The sequence below is a fragment of the Dendrobates tinctorius genome, unplaced genomic scaffold, assembly GCF_039654945.1.
Source record: "Dendrobates tinctorius isolate UK_male_01 unplaced genomic scaffold, ASM3965494v1 ptg000138l, whole genome shotgun sequence".
In the NCBI taxonomy this organism is placed as follows: domain Eukaryota; kingdom Metazoa; phylum Chordata; class Amphibia; order Anura; family Dendrobatidae; genus Dendrobates; species Dendrobates tinctorius.
This window is the reverse complement of record NW_027361806.1, coordinates 9,088,587-9,105,040: the sequence shown is the minus strand read 5'-3', so window position 1 is coordinate 9,105,040 and position 16,454 is coordinate 9,088,587. Positions and strand designations below refer to the sequence as shown.

Sequence of the window (16,454 nt, the reverse complement as noted above, 5' to 3'; positions counted from 1 at the left end):
ACACACGTCCCCCCCTCGCTCCCTCCTCCTCCTCTCACACACACACATCCCCCCCTCGCTCCCTCCTCCTCCTCTCACACACACACGTCCCCCCCTCGCTCCCTCCTCCTCCTCTCACACACACGTCCCCCCCTCGCTCCCTCCTCCTCCTCTCACACACACGTCCCCCCCTCGCTCCCTCCTCCTCCTCCCACACACACGTCCCCCCCTCGCTCCCTCCTCCTCCTCTCACACACACGTCCCCCCCCTCGCTCCCTCCTCCTCCTCTCACACACGTCCCCCCCCTCGCTCCCTCCTCCTCCTCTCACACACACATCCCCCCTCGCTCCCTCCTCCTCCTCTCACACACACGTCCCCCCTCGCTCCCTCCTCCTCCTCTCACACACACGTCCCCCCTCGCTCCCTACTCCTCCTCTCACACACACGCACGTCTCACACACACGCACGTCCCCCCTCCTCCTCTCACATGCACACGTCCCCCCCCATCCTCCTCTATCTATTATCTAGGAATTCAAAAATGGATGCAGCACACCATTCACATTCATCGATTTAAGGTGCTTAAATTTAATAGCCCATCACAGCAACGTTTTGGTCCTAGGTGTGGACCTTTCTCAAGCCTCAAGATCCACACCTAGGACCGAAACGTTGCTGTGATGGGCTATTAAATTTAAGCACCTTAAATCCATGAATGTGAACGGTGTGCTGCATCCATTTTTGAATTCCAGTATAAGGTTTGGTATATGCCTGGGGGGCCTTGCACCCTTATTGCAATTTTTGTGCTGCTCTGATTTTTTTTCTTGTTTGTATCTATTCTCTATCTACTTTCAATCTATCTATTTATCTATTATCTATATGTCTATTATCTACAGGTCTATTATCTATCTACTATCTATCTATTATTATTATTTATTTATATAGCACCATTGATTCCATGGTGCTGTAGATGAGAAGGGGTTACATACAGATTACAGATATCACTGACTGATACAAAGGGGAGAGAGGACCCTGCCCTTTCGGGCTTACATGCTACAGGATGGTGGGGAATTATCTATCATCTATTGGCTATCTATTATTATGGTATATCTATATGTCTATCTATTATCTATCTATATATCTTGTCTCCATCTCACCCCTATCTTTTTATCTTTTTCATATCTATCCACTATACATTTACATCTCTGTTTTGTGCTCAGTATTCACTAATTCTCATGGATTTCCAGGATTCCTTCTGTGATTTTTTGGCTTTTCTTATGTTTTAGAATTTGCACAGAGAACGAATGTAAATCAGGTCGGGGAATATGTCAGCGGTGAACACTTGCTTCACTGTGATTCATTTGGCGCACGACTGTAGAGACACTCCAGCGTATTACTCATCTGTGGGACGGATCCATCAGAAATCATTCTGCGGAATTACAGACTATATATTAACCCTGTATGTGCCGCCCCCTCATTGTGCATACACTCCACATGGCGCAGCTTTTCACTTCTCCTTAATTTTCTTTGCTGCAGCCTAATAAATGTAGGAATCAGTCGGGGGAAATACACAGCACAGGAGAACGCCACCGCCCCCCCCCAAAAAAAAAGTGCCCCACCCTGAAGTGCAACAAAATAAATCTATTTTATAAAATATTTTTCCGGGATATCCACTCCTTTATTTTTTTGTCTATACAGAGGATTTGGTGCTCTGAATCAGAAAATATGGGGCTCAGCAGCAATAACGGTATAGAATGTTGGACCGAAGAATAACTAAGTGATAAAATTAGATATTTACTGTAATAACCTTCTGTGTATAATTCCTGCCACTAACATTGACCTTTAGGCTCTGTGCACACGTTGCGTTTTTTTTCTTTGTAGTTTTTGGATTCTTCAAATCCATCATTCTTTTCTGGACAGGACGTCATTCCCTATAGAACACAGGGGTTAAATTCTACATTTAACATTAACGCTTTAAAGTTTTTTGTGTCTTTCTTTTTTTTTTTTTTTAAAAAGCTCTTGGAAAACATAACGCCGAGGAAGGAAAGTGTGCAGAAATTTTTCAGAATGGATTAAATCTGACTGAATCTCTTCCCACGTCCACTGCCTACTACAACGACATCACTGCAGCTAATGATCGGGTGCAGCGGTTACATGTCCTGACTGTGCTCCGCTTCAGGAGGAACAACAGAAATTTTAATTAAAAAAAAAAGTAAACAGAAGACAAAGAAATCCTGAACTCATGATTTTTTTTAGCACACTCTGCAGATTGTAAACCCTATTATTGTAAAACTTCCTATTATTGTAAGCATCAAAAAATTATCCTGCCATCCTTAATATGGTTGCCAAGATTCTTCCACTCACAAGATGGCTTCCGCCACATCCGGCTTAGGGTCACATGATTACATCACGTGCTACGCCCGCCATTCACAGCATTCTTCCAACCACAATATGGCGGTCCATCACGTGAGAAGTCAGTTGACACGGCTCGCTCCGCCCTCGTTTCCAGCAGAGTGTGGGCGTGTCCCGGGGCGGACAGTGAGGGCTGCCAGTCAACATGGCGGCGCACAGAAACTCTCCCGTGAGGCGCAGAGCGTGATTCCCGGTGTGTGCAGCGGGCCGCCCCCGGAGGCTGCAGCATGGAGACGGAGGAGGAGCAGCACATGACTACGCTGCTCTGCATGGATTCTCGGACCCTGGCGCCATCCGCAAGGCCCTGCGCCTGGCAAAGAACGACATTAACGAGGCGGTGGCTCTGCTGACGAACGAGCGGCCCGCCTGGACTACGGCTATGAGCCCATGGACAGCGGCTCCCGGAGTGACAGCAGCAGGAGCACAGGCTTCGACCCGCCCCCCGCCTACCATGAGGTGGTGGAGCCCGAGGTGAGAGTAGCTGTCAGACCTCCGCCATGTGTGACAGGAGGAGGGAGCGAGGGGGGCCCGTGTGTGACAGGAGGAGGGAGCGAGGGGGCCCGTGTGTGACAGGAGGATGGAGCGAGGGGACCCGTGTGTGACAGGAGGAGGGAGCGAGGGGGACCCGTGTGTGACAGGAGGAGGAGCGAGGGGGACCCGTGTGTGACAGGAGGAGGGAGCGAGGGGGACCCGTGTGTGACAGGAGGAGGGAGCGAGGGGGACCCGTGTGTGACAGGAGGAGGGAGCGAGGGGGACCCGTGTGTGACAGGAGGAGGGAGCGAGGGGGATCCGTGTGTGACAGGAGGGAGGGGAGCGAGGGGGGGACGTGTGTGTGAGAGAGGAGGGAGCGAGGGGGGGACGTGTGTGTGAGAGGAGGAGGAGGAGCGAGGGGGGACGTGTGTGTGAGAGGAGGAGGAGGGAGCGAGGGGGGGACGTGTGTGTGAGAGGAGGAGGAGGGAGCGAGGGGGGACGTGTGTGTGAGAGGAGGAGGAGGAGCGAGGGGGGGACGTGTGTGTTGAGAGGAGGAGGAGGGAGCGAGGGGGGACGTGTGTGTGAGAGGAGGAGGAGGAGCGAGGGGGGACGTGTGTGTGAGAGGAGGAGGAGGGAGCGAGGGGGGGACGTGTGTGTGATAGAGGAGGAGCGAGGGGGACGTGTGAGGAGAGAGGGAGCGAGGGGGGGACGTGTGTGTGAGAGGAGGAGAGGGAGCGAGGGGGGGACGTGTGTGTGAGAGGAGGAGGAGGAGCGAGGGGGGGACGTGTGTGTGAGAGGAGGAGGAGGGAGCGAGGGGGGACGTGTGTGTGAGAGAGGAGGAGGGAGCGAGGGGGGGACGTGTGTGTGAGAGGAGGAGGAGGGAGCGAGGGGGGGACGTGTGTGTGAGAGGAGGAGGAGGGAGCGAGGGGGGGACGTGTGTGTGAGAGGAGGAGGAGGGAGCGAGGGGGGACGTGTGTGTGAGAGGAGGAGGAGGGAGCGAGGGGGGGACGTGTGTGTGAGAGGAGGAGGAGGGAGCGAGGGGGGGACGTGTGTGTGAGAGGAGGAGGAGGGAGCGGAGGGGGGGACGTGTGTGTGAGAGGAGGAGGAGGAGCGAGGGGGGACGTGTGTGTGAGAGAGGAGGGAGCGAGGGGGGGACGTGTGTGTGAGAGGAGGAGGAGGGAGCGAGGGGGGACGTGTGTGTGAGAGGAGGAGGAGGGAGCGAGGGGGGGACGTGTGTGTGAGAGGAGGAGGAGGGAGCGAGGGGGGGACGTGTGTGTGAGAGGAGGAGGAGGGAGCGAGGGGGGACGTGTGTGTGAGAGGAGGAGGGAGCGAGGGGGGGGACGTGTGTGTGAGAGGAGGAGGAGGGAGCGAGGGGGGGACGTGTGTGTGAGAGGAGGAGGAGGGAGCGAGGGGGGGACGTGTGTCGTGAGAGGAGGAGGAGGGGCGCGAGGGGGAGGTGGACGTGTGGTGAGAGGAGGAGGAGGGGAGCGAGGGGGGGGACGTTGTGTGTGAGAGGAGGAGGAGGGAGCGAGGGGGGGACGTGTGTGTGAGAGGAGGAGGAAGGGAGCGAGGGGGGGACGTGTGAGAGGAGGAGGAGGGAGCGAGGGGGGGACGTGTGTGTGAGAGGAGGAGGAGGGAGCGAGGGGGGACGTGTGTGTGAGAGGAGGAGGAGGGAGCGAGGGGGGGACGTGTGTGTGAGAGGAGGGAGGAGGGAGCGAGGGGGGGACGTGTGTGTGAGAGAGGAGGAGGGAGCGAGGGGGGGGACGTGTGTGTGAGAGGAGGAGGAGGGAGCGAGGGGGGGACGTGTGTGTGAGAGGAGGAGGAGGGAGCGAGGGGGGGGGACGTGTGAGAGGAGGAGGAGGAGCGAGGGGGGGACGTGTGTGTGAGAGGAGGAGGAGGGAGCGAGGGGGGACGTGTGTGTGAGAGGAGGAGGAGGGAGCGAGGGGGGGACGTGTGTGTGAGAGGAGGAGGAGGGAGCGAGGGGGGGACGTGTGTGTGAGAGGAGGAGGAGGGAGCGAGGGGGGACGTGTGTGTGAGAGGAGGAGGGAGCGAGGGGGACGTGTGTGTGAGAGGAGGAGGAGGAGCGAGGGGGGGACGTGTGTGTGAGAGGAGGAGGAGGGAGCGAGGGGGGGACGTGTGTGTGAGAGGAGGAGGAGGGAGCGAGGGGGGGACGTGTGTGTGAGAGGAGGAGGAGGGAGCGAGGGGGGACGTGTGTGTGAGAGGAGGAGGAGGGAGCGAGGGGGGGACGTGTGTGTGAGAGGAGGAGGAGGGAGCGAGGGGGGACGTGTGTGTGAGAGAGGAGGAGGGAGCGAGGGGGACGTGTGTGAGAGGAGGAGGAGGGAGCGTGGGGGGGACGTGTGTGTGAGAGGAGGAGGAGGGAGCGAGGGGGGGACGTGTGTGTGAGAGGAGGAGGAGGGAGCGAGGGGGGGGACGTGTGTGTGAGAGGAGGAGGAGGGAGCGAGGGGGGGACGTGTGTGTGAGAGGAGGAGGAGGGAGCGAGGGGGACGTGTGTGTGAGAGGAGGAGGAGGGAGCGAGGGGGGACGTGTGTGTGGAGAGGAGAGGAGGGAGGAGGGGGGGACGTGTGTGTGAGAGGAGGAGGAGGGGGGGACGTGTGTGTGAGAGGAGGAGGAGGAGGTGAGGAGCGAGGGGGGGACGTGTGTGTGAGAGGAGGAGGAGGGGGGGGACGTGTGTGAGAGAGAGGAGGAGGGGGGACGTGTGTGTGAGAGGAGGAGGAGGGGGGGACGTGTGTGTGAGAGGAGGAGGAGGGGGGGACGTGTGTGTGAGAGGAGGAGGAGGGGGGGACGTGTGTGAGAGGTGGAGAGGAGAGGGGGGGACGTGTGTGTGAGAGGACGTGTGAGGAGGAGGGGGGGGGACGTGTGTGTGAGAGGAGGAGGAGGGGGGGACGTGTGTCGTGAGAGGTGAGAGGAGGAGGAGGGGGGGACGTGTGTGTGAGAGGAGGAGGAGGGGGGGACGTGTGTGTGAGAGGAGGAGGAGGGGGGGACGTGTGTGTGAGAGGAGGAGGAGGGGGGGACGTGTGTGTGAGAGGAGGAGGAGGGGGGGACGTGTGTGTGAGAGGAGGAGGAGGGGGGGACGTGTGTGTGAGAGGAGGAGGAGGGGGGGACGTGTGTGTGAGAGGAGGAGGAGGGGGGGACGTGTGTGTGAGAGGAGGAGGAGGGGGGGACGTGTGTGTGAGAGGAGGAGGAGGGGGGGACGTGTGTGTGAGAGGAGGAGGAGGGGGGGACGTGTGTGTGAGAGGAGGAGGAGGGGGGGACGTGTGTGTGAGAGGAGGAGGAGGGGGGGACGTGTGTGTGAGAGGAGGAGGAGGGGGGGACGTGTGTGTGAGAGGAGGAGGAGGGGGGGGACGTGTGTGTGAGAGGAGGAGGAGGAGGGGGGGACGTGTGTGTGAGAGGAGGAGGAGGAGGGGGGGACGTGTGTGTGAGAGGAGGAGGAGGGGGGACGTGTGTGTGAGAGGAGGAGGAGGAGGGGGGGACGTGTGTGTGAGAGGAGGAGGAGGAGGGGGGGACGTGTGTGTGAGAGGAGGAGGAGGAGGGGGGGACGTGTGTGTGAGAGGAGGAGGAGGAGGGGGGGACGTGTGTGTGAGAGGAGGAGGAGGAGGGGGGGACGTGTGTGTGAGAGGAGGAGGAGGAGGGGGGGACGTGTGTGTGAGAGGAGGAGGAGGAGGGGGGGACGTGTGTGTGAGAGGAGGAGGAGGAGGGGGGGACGTGTGTGTGAGAGGAGGAGGAGGAGGGGGGGACGTGTGTGTGAGAGGAGGAGGAGGAGGGGGGGACGTGTGTGTGAGAGGAGGAGGAGGAGGGGGGGACGTGTGTGTGAGAGGAGGAGGAGGAGGGGGGGACGTGTGTGTGAGAGGAGGAGGAGGAGGGGGGGACGTGTGTGTGAGAGGAGGAGGAGGAGGGGGGGACGTGTGTGTGAGAGGAGGAGGAGGAGGGGGGGGACGTGTGTGTGAGAGGAGGAGGAGGAGGGGGGGACGTGTGTGTGAGAGGAGGAGGAGGAGGGGGGGACGTGTGTGTGAGAGGAGGAGGAGGAGGGGGGGACGTGTGTGTGAGAGGAGGAGGAGGGGGGGACGTGTGTGTGAGAGGAGGAGGAGGAGGGGGGGACGTGTGTGTGAGAGGAGGAGGAGGGGGGGACGTGTGTGTGAGAGGAGGAGGAGGAGGGGGGGACGTGTGTGTGAGAGGAGGAGGAGGGGGGGACGTGTGTGTGAGAGGAGGAGGAGGAGGGGGGGACGTGTGTGTGAGAGGAGGAGGAGGAGGGGGGGACGTGTGTGTGAGAGGAGGAGGAGGAGGGGGGGACGTGTGTGTGAGAGGAGGAGGGGGGGACGTGTGTGTGAGAGGAGGAGGAGGGGGACGTGTGTGTGAGAGGAGGAGGAGGAGGGGGGGACGTGTGTGTGTGAGAGGAGGAGGAGGAGGGGGGGACGTGTGTGTGTGAGAGGAGGAGGAGGAGGGGGGGACGTGTGTGTGTGAGAGGAGGAGGAGGAGGGGGGGACGTGTGTGTGTGAGAGGAGGAGGAGGAGGGGGGGACGTGTGTGTGTGAGAGGAGGAGGAGGAGGGGGGGACGTGTGTGTGAGAGGAGGAGGAGGAGGGGGGGACGTGTGTGTGAGAGGAGGAGGAGGAGGGGGGGACGTGTGTGTGAGAGGAGGAGGAGGAGGGGGGGACGTGTGTGTGAGAGGAGGAGGAGGAGGGGGGGACGTGTGTGTGAGAGGAGGAGGAGGAGGGGGGGACGTGTGTGTGAGAGGAGGAGGAGGAGGGGGGGACGTGTGTGTGAGAGGAGGAGGAGGAGGGGGGGACGTGTGTGTGAGAGGAGGAGGAGGAGGGGGGGACGTGTGTGTGAGAGGAGGAGGAGGAGGGGGGGACGTGTGTGTGAGAGGAGGAGGAGGAGGGGGGGACGTGTGTGTGAGAGGAGGAGGAGGAGGGGGGGACGTGTGTGTGAGAGGAGGAGGAGGAGGGGGGGACGTGTGTGTGAGAGGAGGAGGAGGAGGGGGGGACGTGTGTGTGAGAGGAGGAGGAGGAGGGGGGGACGTGTGTGTGAGAGGAGGAGGAGGAGGGGGGGACGTGTGTGTGAGAGGAGGAGGAGGAGGGGGGGACGTGTGTGTGAGAGGAGGAGGAGGAGGGGGGGACGTGTGTGTGAGAGGAGGAGGAGGAGGGGGGGACGTGTGTGTGAGAGGAGGAGGAGGAGGGGGGGACGTGTGTGTGAGAGGAGGAGGAGGAGGGGGGGACGTGTGTGTGAGAGGAGGAGGAGGAGGGGGGGACGTGTGTGTGAGAGGAGGAGGAGGAGGGGGGGACGTGTGTGTGAGAGGAGGAGGAGGAGGGGGGGACGTGTGTGTGAGAGGAGGAGGAGGAGGGGGGGACGTGTGTGTGAGAGGAGGAGGAGGAGGGGGGGACGTGTGTGTGAGAGGAGGAGGAGGAGGGGGGGACGTGTGTGTGAGAGGAGGAGGAGGAGGGGGGGACGTGTGTGTGAGAGGAGGAGGAGGAGGGGGGGACGTGTGTGTGAGAGGAGGAGGAGGAGGGGGGGACGTGTGTGTGAGAGGAGGAGGAGGAGGGGGGGACGTGTGTGTGAGAGGAGGAGGAGGAGGGGGGGACGTGTGTGTGAGAGGAGGAGGAGGAGGGGGGGACGTGTGTGTGAGAGGAGGAGGGGGGGGACGTGTGTGTGAGAGGAGGAGGGGGGGGACGTGTGTGTGTGAGAGGAGGAGGAGGAGGGGGGGACGTGTGTGTGTGAGAGGAGGAGGAGGAGGGGGGGACGTGTGTGTGTGAGAGGAGGAGGAGGAGGGGGGGACGTGTGTGTGTGAGAGGAGGAGGAGGAGGGGGGGACGTGTGTGTGTGAGAGGAGGAGGAGGAGGGGGGGACGTGTGTGTGTGAGAGGAGGAGGAGGAGGGGGGGACGTGTGTGTGAGAGGAGGAGGAGGAGGGGGGGACGTGTGTGTGAGAGGAGGAGGAGGAGGGGGGGGACGTGTGTGTGAGAGGAGGAGGAGGAGGGGGGGACGTGTGTGTGAGAGGAGGAGGAGGAGGGGGGGACGTGTGTGTGAGAGGAGGAGGAGGAGGGGGGGACGTGTGTGTGAGAGGAGGAGGAGGAGGGGGGACGTGTGTGTGAGAGGAGGAGGAGGGGGGGACGTGTGTGTGAGAGGAGGAGGAGGGAGCGAGGGGGGGACGTGTGTGTGAGAGGAGGAGGAGGGAGCGAGGGGGGGGACGTGTGTGTGAGAGGAGGAGGAGGAGGGAGCGAGGGGGGGACGTGTGTGTGAGAGGAGGAGGAGGAGGGAGCGACGTGTGTGTGTGAGAGGAGGAGGAGGGAGAGAGGGGGGGACGTGTGTGTGTGGGAGGAGGGAGAGAGGGGGGGACGTGTGTGTGTGGGAGGAGGGAGAGAGGGGGGGACGTGTGTGTGAGAGGAGGAGGAGGGGGGGACGTGTGTGTGAGAGGAGGAGGAGGGGGACGTGTGTGTGAGAGGAGGAGGAGGGGGGGACGTGTGTGTGAGAGGAGGAGGAGGAGGGGGGGACGTGTGTGTGAGAGGAGGAGGAGGGGGGGACGTGTGTGTGAGAGGAGGAGGAGGGGGGGACGTGTGTGTGAGAGGAGGAGGAGGAGGGGGGACGTGTGTGTGAGAGGAGGAGGAGGAGGGGGGACGTGTGTGTGAGAGGAGGAGGAGGGGGGGACGTGTGTGTGAGAGGAGGAGGGGGGGACGTGTGTGTGAGAGGAGGAGGAGGGAGCGAGGGGGGGACGTGTGTGTGAGAGGAGGAGGAGGGAGCGAGGGGGGGGACGTGTGTGTGAGAGGAGGAGGAGGAGGGAGCGAGGGGGGGACGTGTGTGTGAGAGGAGGAGGAGGGAGCGACGTGTGTGTGTGAGAGGAGGAGGAGGGAGAGAGGGGGGGACGTGTGTGTGTGGGAGGAGGGAGAGAGGGGGGGACGTGTGTGTGTGAGAGGAGGAGGAGGGAGCGACGTGTGTGTGGGAGGAGGGAGAGAGGGGGGGACGTGTGTGTGTGAGAGGAGGAGGAGGGAGCGAGGGGGGGACGTGTGTGTGAGAGGAGGGAGCGAGGGGGGGACGTGTGTGTGAGAGGAGGAGGGAGCGAGGGGGGGACGTGTGAGAGGAGGAGGGAGCGAGGGGGGGACGTGTGAGAGGAGGAGGGAGCGAGGGGGGGACGTGTGAGAGGAGGAGGGAGCGAGGGGGGGACGTGTGTGTGAGAGGAGGAGGAGGGAGCGAGGGGGGGACGTGTGTGTGAGAGGAGGAGGAGGGAGCGAGGGGGGGACGTGTGTGTGAGAGGAGGAGGAGGGAGCGAGGGGGGGACGTGTGTGTGAGAGGAGGAGGAGGGAGCGAGGGGGGGACGTGTGTGAGAGGAGGAGGAGGGAGCGAGGGGGGGACGTGTGTGTGAGAGGAGGAGGAGGGAGCGAGGGGGGACGTGTGTGTGAGAGGAGGAGGAGGGAGCGAGGGGGGGACGTGTGTGTGAGAGGAGGAGGAGGGAGCGAGGGGGGGACGTGTGTGTGAGAGGAGGAGGAGGGAGCGAGGGGGGGGACGTGTGTGTGAGAGGAGGAGGAGGGAGCGAGGGGGGGACGTGTGTGTGAGAGGAGGAGGAGGGAGCGAGGGGGGGACTTGTGTGTGAGAGGAGGAGGGGGGGGGGACTTGTGTGTGAGAGGAGGAGGGGGGGACTTGTGTGTGAGAGGAGGAGGGGGGGGACGTGTGTGTGTGTGTGTGAGAGGAGGAGGGGGGGGACGTGTGTGTGTGAGAGGAGGATGGGGGACGTGTGTGTGTGTGAGAGGAGGATGGGGGGACGTGTGTGTGTGAGAGGAGGATGGGGGGGACGTGCGTGCGTGTGAGAGGAGGATGGGGGGGACGTGCGTGCGTGTGAGAGGAGGATGGGGGGGACGTGCGTGCGTGTGAGAGGAGGAGGGGGGGACGTGCGTGCGTGTGAGAGGAGGAGGGGGGGACGTGCGTGCGTGTGAGAGGAGGAGGGGGGGACGTGCGTGCGTGTGAGAGGAGGAGGGGTGGACGTGCGTGCGTGTGAGAGGAGGAGGGGGGACGTGCGTGTGAGAGGAGGAGGGGGGGACGTGCGTGCGTGTGAGAGGAGGAGGGGGGACGTGCGTGCGTGTGAGAGAGGAGGAGGGGGGGACGTGCGTGCGTGTGAGAGAGGAGGAGGGGGGGACGTGCGTGCGTGTGAGAGAGGAGGAGGGGGGGACGTGCGTGCGTGTGAGAGAGGAGGAGGGGGGGACGTGCGTGCGTGTGAGAGAGGAGGAGGGGGGGACGTGCGTGTGTGTGAGAGGAGGAGGGGGGGACGTGCGTGTGTGTGAGAGGAGGAGGGGGGGACGTGCGTGTGTGTGAGAGGAGGAGGGGGGGACGTGCGTGTGTGTGAGAGGAGGAGGGGGGGACGTGCGTGTGTGTGAGAGGAGGAGGGGGGGACGTGCGTGTGTGTGAGAGGAGGAGGGGGGGACGTGTGTGTGTGAGAGGAGGAGGGGGGGGACGTGTGTGTGTGAGAGGAGGAGGGGGGGGACGTGTGTGTGTGAGAGGAGGAGGGGGGGACGTGTGTGTGTGAGGAGGAGGAAGGGGACGTGTGTGTGTGAGAGGAGGGAACGAGGGGGGGACGTGTGTGTGTCAGGAGGAGGGGGAGCGAGGGGGGGGACGTGAGAGGAGGAGGGGGGGACGTGTGTGTGTGTGAGAGGAGGAGGGGGGAGCGAGGGGGGGACGTGTGTGAGAGGAGGAGGGGGGGACGTGTGTGAGGAGGAGAGAGCGAGGGGGGGACATGTGTGACGGGGCTGCATGGAGACAGGAGGTGTACATGGGGAGACATGTATGTGACACACTTGGGGGAATGGGATATGTGACATATTAGTCCTTCCGGTGCCTGTCATTTCTGGGGGGCCTCCCAGTGTCTGGACTTCTCGGGGGCAGTATTGGCTGCTCCTCTGCGGTCTTGTGTTCTTCTATTCATCTCGGGTTCTTCCCAGTTTGAGGAGTGATGAGATCCCAGAGCTGTCAGTTTTCAGGTCTTCCTGGACTTATGGATATTTTGGGGGTCTCTCTGTCATGGATGCACCGCCCTCTGTTGTGATGCCTGGATATATAGAGATACTCCTCCTGTCAGCAGCACATACACATGATTGTCCTGGTGTCCAGGCTACATGAACTTGTCGACTGGTGAAATTATATATGACTGTCACTTCATGTTACAGCCGTGTAGCTGACGTATAGTGCGATTAGTCCGCACACAGGTGACGTTCAGTGTAAGCCCAAGTTCACATTCATGATCACATCTGGGGCTTCCGCCTGAATCCATTAAAAAAAATGGAATTCAGACAGCGATTAAAGTGTATGTTGCCGTCCTGAGAGCCAGGTGTGAGACGTATTCCAGAGACACTGTGTGTGTCCTATTCGAAGGCACAGGATGCGAATAGAGAACCTCCAGATCTTTGCGGGGTCATAATTTCATCTGCACTATTCACCTTCGATGCAGAAGTGAGCCACTCTGGATTTTGCCAAATAAGTTCATTTGGGCAAATGCAGTCCAAAATATGAAACCTTGGTGTCGTTCTACCTTGTTTTGTTTGTTTTTTTTTTTTTACTGATTTTTTCTTATACATTTATGTAGTCTTTGCCTGATGTGAACACAATCTTAAAGGGGTTGTCCACTACTATGACAATTCCTTCTTAAACTAAATTTTGGCCACAATAAAATAATAAAGCCCATGCTTGCCTCTCGTGCCGACGCCGTTCCCGTAGTGTCGGCACTCGCGGTTTCGGGGCTGAGATGCAGTGGAATGACATGAGATGTATTATACCCCAGAGCTGCACTCACTATTCTGCTCGTGCAGTCACTTTGTACATTACATAACTGATCCTGTACTGATCTTGAGTTACATCCTGTATTATACCCCAGAGCTGCACTCATTATTCTGCTGGTGCAGTCACTGTGTACATACATTACATTACTGATCCTGAGTTACATCCTGTATTATACCCCAGAGCTGCACTCATTATTCTGCTGGTGCAGTCACTGTGTACATACATTACATTACTGATCCTGAGTTACATCCTGTATTATACCCCAGAGCTGCACTCACTATTCTGCTGGTGCAGTCACTGTGTACATACATTACATTACTGATCCTGAGTTACATCCTGTATTATACCCCAGAGCTGCACTCACTATTCTGCTGGTGCAGTCACTGTGTACATACATTACATTACTGATCCTGTACTGATCCTGAGTTACATCCTGTATTATACCCCAGAGCTGCACTCACTATTCTGCTGGTGCAGTCACTGTGTACATACATTACATTACTGATCCTGAGTTACATCCTGTATTATACTCCAGAGCTGCACTCGTTATCATCTTCGGTGCCAGCTGTTATTACGAGGCATCTCTGAATAGTGGCTCCAGTTCACCTGCACTGTGTGTTGGTGTCTGTAGTAGTCTTTCACCTCCTGTCTAATCAGGAGCTCAGGCTGCTCTTCTGTTCTTCTCCATACTTTACACTGCAGCGCTACCACAGATTGGTCACTGGGTTATAAGCAAGAGCTCAGCAGGCAGTCAGTACATGGAGGGAGGATTTCCATCACCTTGAGCACAATTATTATAGAGTAGGATTGTGAGGAAAGGGCCTCAGTAAGGGAGGGAGTCTATGAAGCAGTTGTATGTATTTTTTTTTTTTAAAGAAACGGTTCTACAGAAGTGAATGCTACTTGTAACATCTGGAGGTTCAGGTCCCACCTCTGGCCTCTCCTGCACTTGCCAGATGCTTCCTTCTCCAGGATGAGAGTCCGCTGCCATATTTCCCCTCAAAATCAGGACACCACACCACATCACTCATAAACCACTAAGCCTCCCTATTTGATCCCGGCCGTGCCGGGGAAGGAAATGGCCGAGTAGGTGGGCATTTGGTTTCGTAGAACGGAGGAGCACTGTACATATCTGTGGTCAGCTTGTGTTAGACTCCTCCACTTCCTGACCAGGTCATAGTGAGCGACACAATCACATAATCAGAGCGTCGCTCTGGAGGCAGGAGAGTTGGCTTTATATGTGCGATCGCCCCCCTCACAGTCATTACCCTACATTGAAAAAAAAAAATTATTCCCAAGCTGACAGAAATCATGTTAAGCGTGCCTCCTCCACAACATGCTGGGAGTTGTAGTATTACTAAAGTCTGCAGTTATCTTTTTCCGTGCCATAGAGCTGCATGTGTGGTTAAATCATCCCAGGGAAAATAGCAATGTCAGCGGAGATAATCCAGTTTCTTATATCCGCGCAGCATGAAGACAGGAGAATATCACATCGAGATCATTGACATAAATCCCTTTAAACTAAGAGCGGATCAGAGCCGCCTGTAAGCTGATTGCACTGTGCGGATACTTGGCGCCGTTAGTAAGAGTTATCAGCAGCTGGAATCACTGCTACTGGGCAATAAGACCACCACAGACACCTAAACCATCAGCTTATAACAGTGCTGGGGCGTTATAAGAGGAGAGAGACCAATATCAGACGCCAAAGGGCTACAAAAGTCACGAGGTTATAATACTGCTGGAGCGTTATAAGAGGCCGATATCCGTTACATAAGGATACAAATGTCTCCGGTTATAATGGCGCGGGAGCGTTATGAGAAGAGAGGCGGATACTGCTATATGTGGATGCAAATGTCTCTGGCATAAAGTAGTGGTGATGGGGCAAAGAGATTTCCAGACTTCTCATCAGGTGACCTATCAAAGAACGCTAGAGTCAGCCTGGAATTGGCTGACAACAGGGAACAATAGATTGCCTTCATCTGCATAGCAAATGTAAAAGAGCTGCAGTTTAATGTCCCTTTAAATCTGCGTTTTGTTTCTGGTCTGGCGAGTGGTCACATTACTTCTCTCTGTGGAAGGTGCTGACTTTGCGGGGCTGACGTGATGTGCACTATAAATAGAGGAACGTCCGCTGGTTACATGTATGTGCGAGGTGCATCACACGGGGATCATCACAAGTGTTATCATAAAAAGCTGCATTATTGTGTAGCCGGCCTTCTCTGTCATTGTCCTGCGTTTCAGTCTGTTCATCAGTCTAGTCAGGATGAACGGATATGTAGGTCGCTTTCAGAACGCACGAGATTGTGCACAGAATTGAATATAAATGGTACGGTGGATGCATCTTGTAAAGGTTTGATAGTCGTCTACAGTGCGGAAAATAAGTATTTGATCCTCTGCCGATCCTCTGCCGCTTTTGCACGTTTTCCCACCTACAAAGAATAGAGGTCTGTAATTTTTATCATAGGTACACTTCACCTGTGAGAGACAGAATCTAAAAATAAAAACCAGAAAATCACATTGTATGGTTTTTAAATAATGAAATTGCATGAAATAAGTATTTGATCACCCTCTCAAGTGTAGGGGCTGCCCCCGGCCTGATTTTTGTCTGCTCTTCTGACTGGCATGTTTCACCTTATCCGTACTTATATTCCTCATACAATAACAATTCCAGCGCTGCTTTCCTCAAAACTTTGTATTGTGCCATTCCTCTGTTATTCCTCCTAGAAACTTCAGAATACATTGACTACTGGGTGTCAAAGTGACGTGTCTGAAATTTGTCAGCACTGCTTGGACAGTATCCGGCTGTGTCTGGACACATCATCAACTGGTAGCACCATCCCAGTTGTCATATTTCTAACTACATTTCTAGTGGGAATAATAAGAGGAGCGGCACAACACATAACAGAGAAGATGCTGCAGAAAAACAATATATCATGGGTGATGCAATTATTTACTAAAACTTAGGAGAGGACGGATCCACACCTTCACTGATCAATTTGTTGATCCCTGTCGGATTGCTGTTTTTAGTCGTATTCAAATGAGTCTTAAGTGCTCTGGGAGTATCCAAGCACCTCCTCATCCCCCTCCTTCCTCTGCTTGACTGACAGCTCACAATCCATTATATTCTGTAGAGGGGGACACAGAAAGATCATGCTGAGCCTTTTAAAATTTTGTGCACATGGACTTTTTTTTGAGGCAGTCAAAGCCAAATAGTTTTCTAGTGGAAACCACTTCAGGAGAGTGTTTATGGCAGCCTTTTTTTATTGATTATTGCCTAGTTTGAAGCATTTTCTATTCGGTGATGTGTCAAAGAAGTGACATGCCCTTTTTTTTCCTCTCGTCAGGGTACTTTTTACAAACTTTGAAGCAGAGCAAAATCACTCAAAAAGCCTGAAAATATTTACCAGCAAAGTGTTTTTAAAATAGAAATGAATAGGAAGAGTCTGACAATTGTTAAAACAAGTTTTCAGGCATCTTTTAGAGCTGACCTGCTCCAAAAATACTTCTTGTGCACAAACCCACACAAGTGTTTTACCTCACCCCAGAGCTGGATTCACATCTACACTGAGGAGTACTGCTGTATAATATCCACGTCTTAACAGCCACAAAACATGCAGCCACAGGGACTCGAACATATTATCCGTGCACGCCCAAGATACTCGGATGATCTCTGAGCACGTTCGCTCATAACTAATGCTCATCTTTGTGTGCTAATAAAGGAATTTTAATAGCAGAAATCCCTCCCGTCTCCAGGAGCATCATAGCAGCTAGTCTCTGCAAAATAGCTCAGAAAGAAATTGAAATTACAGATGAAGCCTTCATAGTGGAA

The 16,454-nt window shown here is 57.0% G+C and overlaps 1 protein-coding gene across 1 annotated transcript in view; it reads left to right on the top strand.

Annotated features, from left to right (window-relative positions):
- The first annotated feature begins 2,480 nt into the window (after positions 1-2,480).
- Positions 2,481-16,454, top strand: part of USP24 (ubiquitin specific peptidase 24) — a 114,802-nt gene continuing 100,828 nt past the window's right edge. Inside the window, 3 exon segments of the mRNA XM_073544547.1 lie at positions 2,481-2,652; positions 2,655-2,747; positions 2,750-2,856. Of these exon segments, the coding sequence (XP_073400648.1) occupies positions 2,613-2,652; positions 2,655-2,747; positions 2,750-2,856 (240 nt within the window). The 5' untranslated portion in view covers positions 2,481-2,612.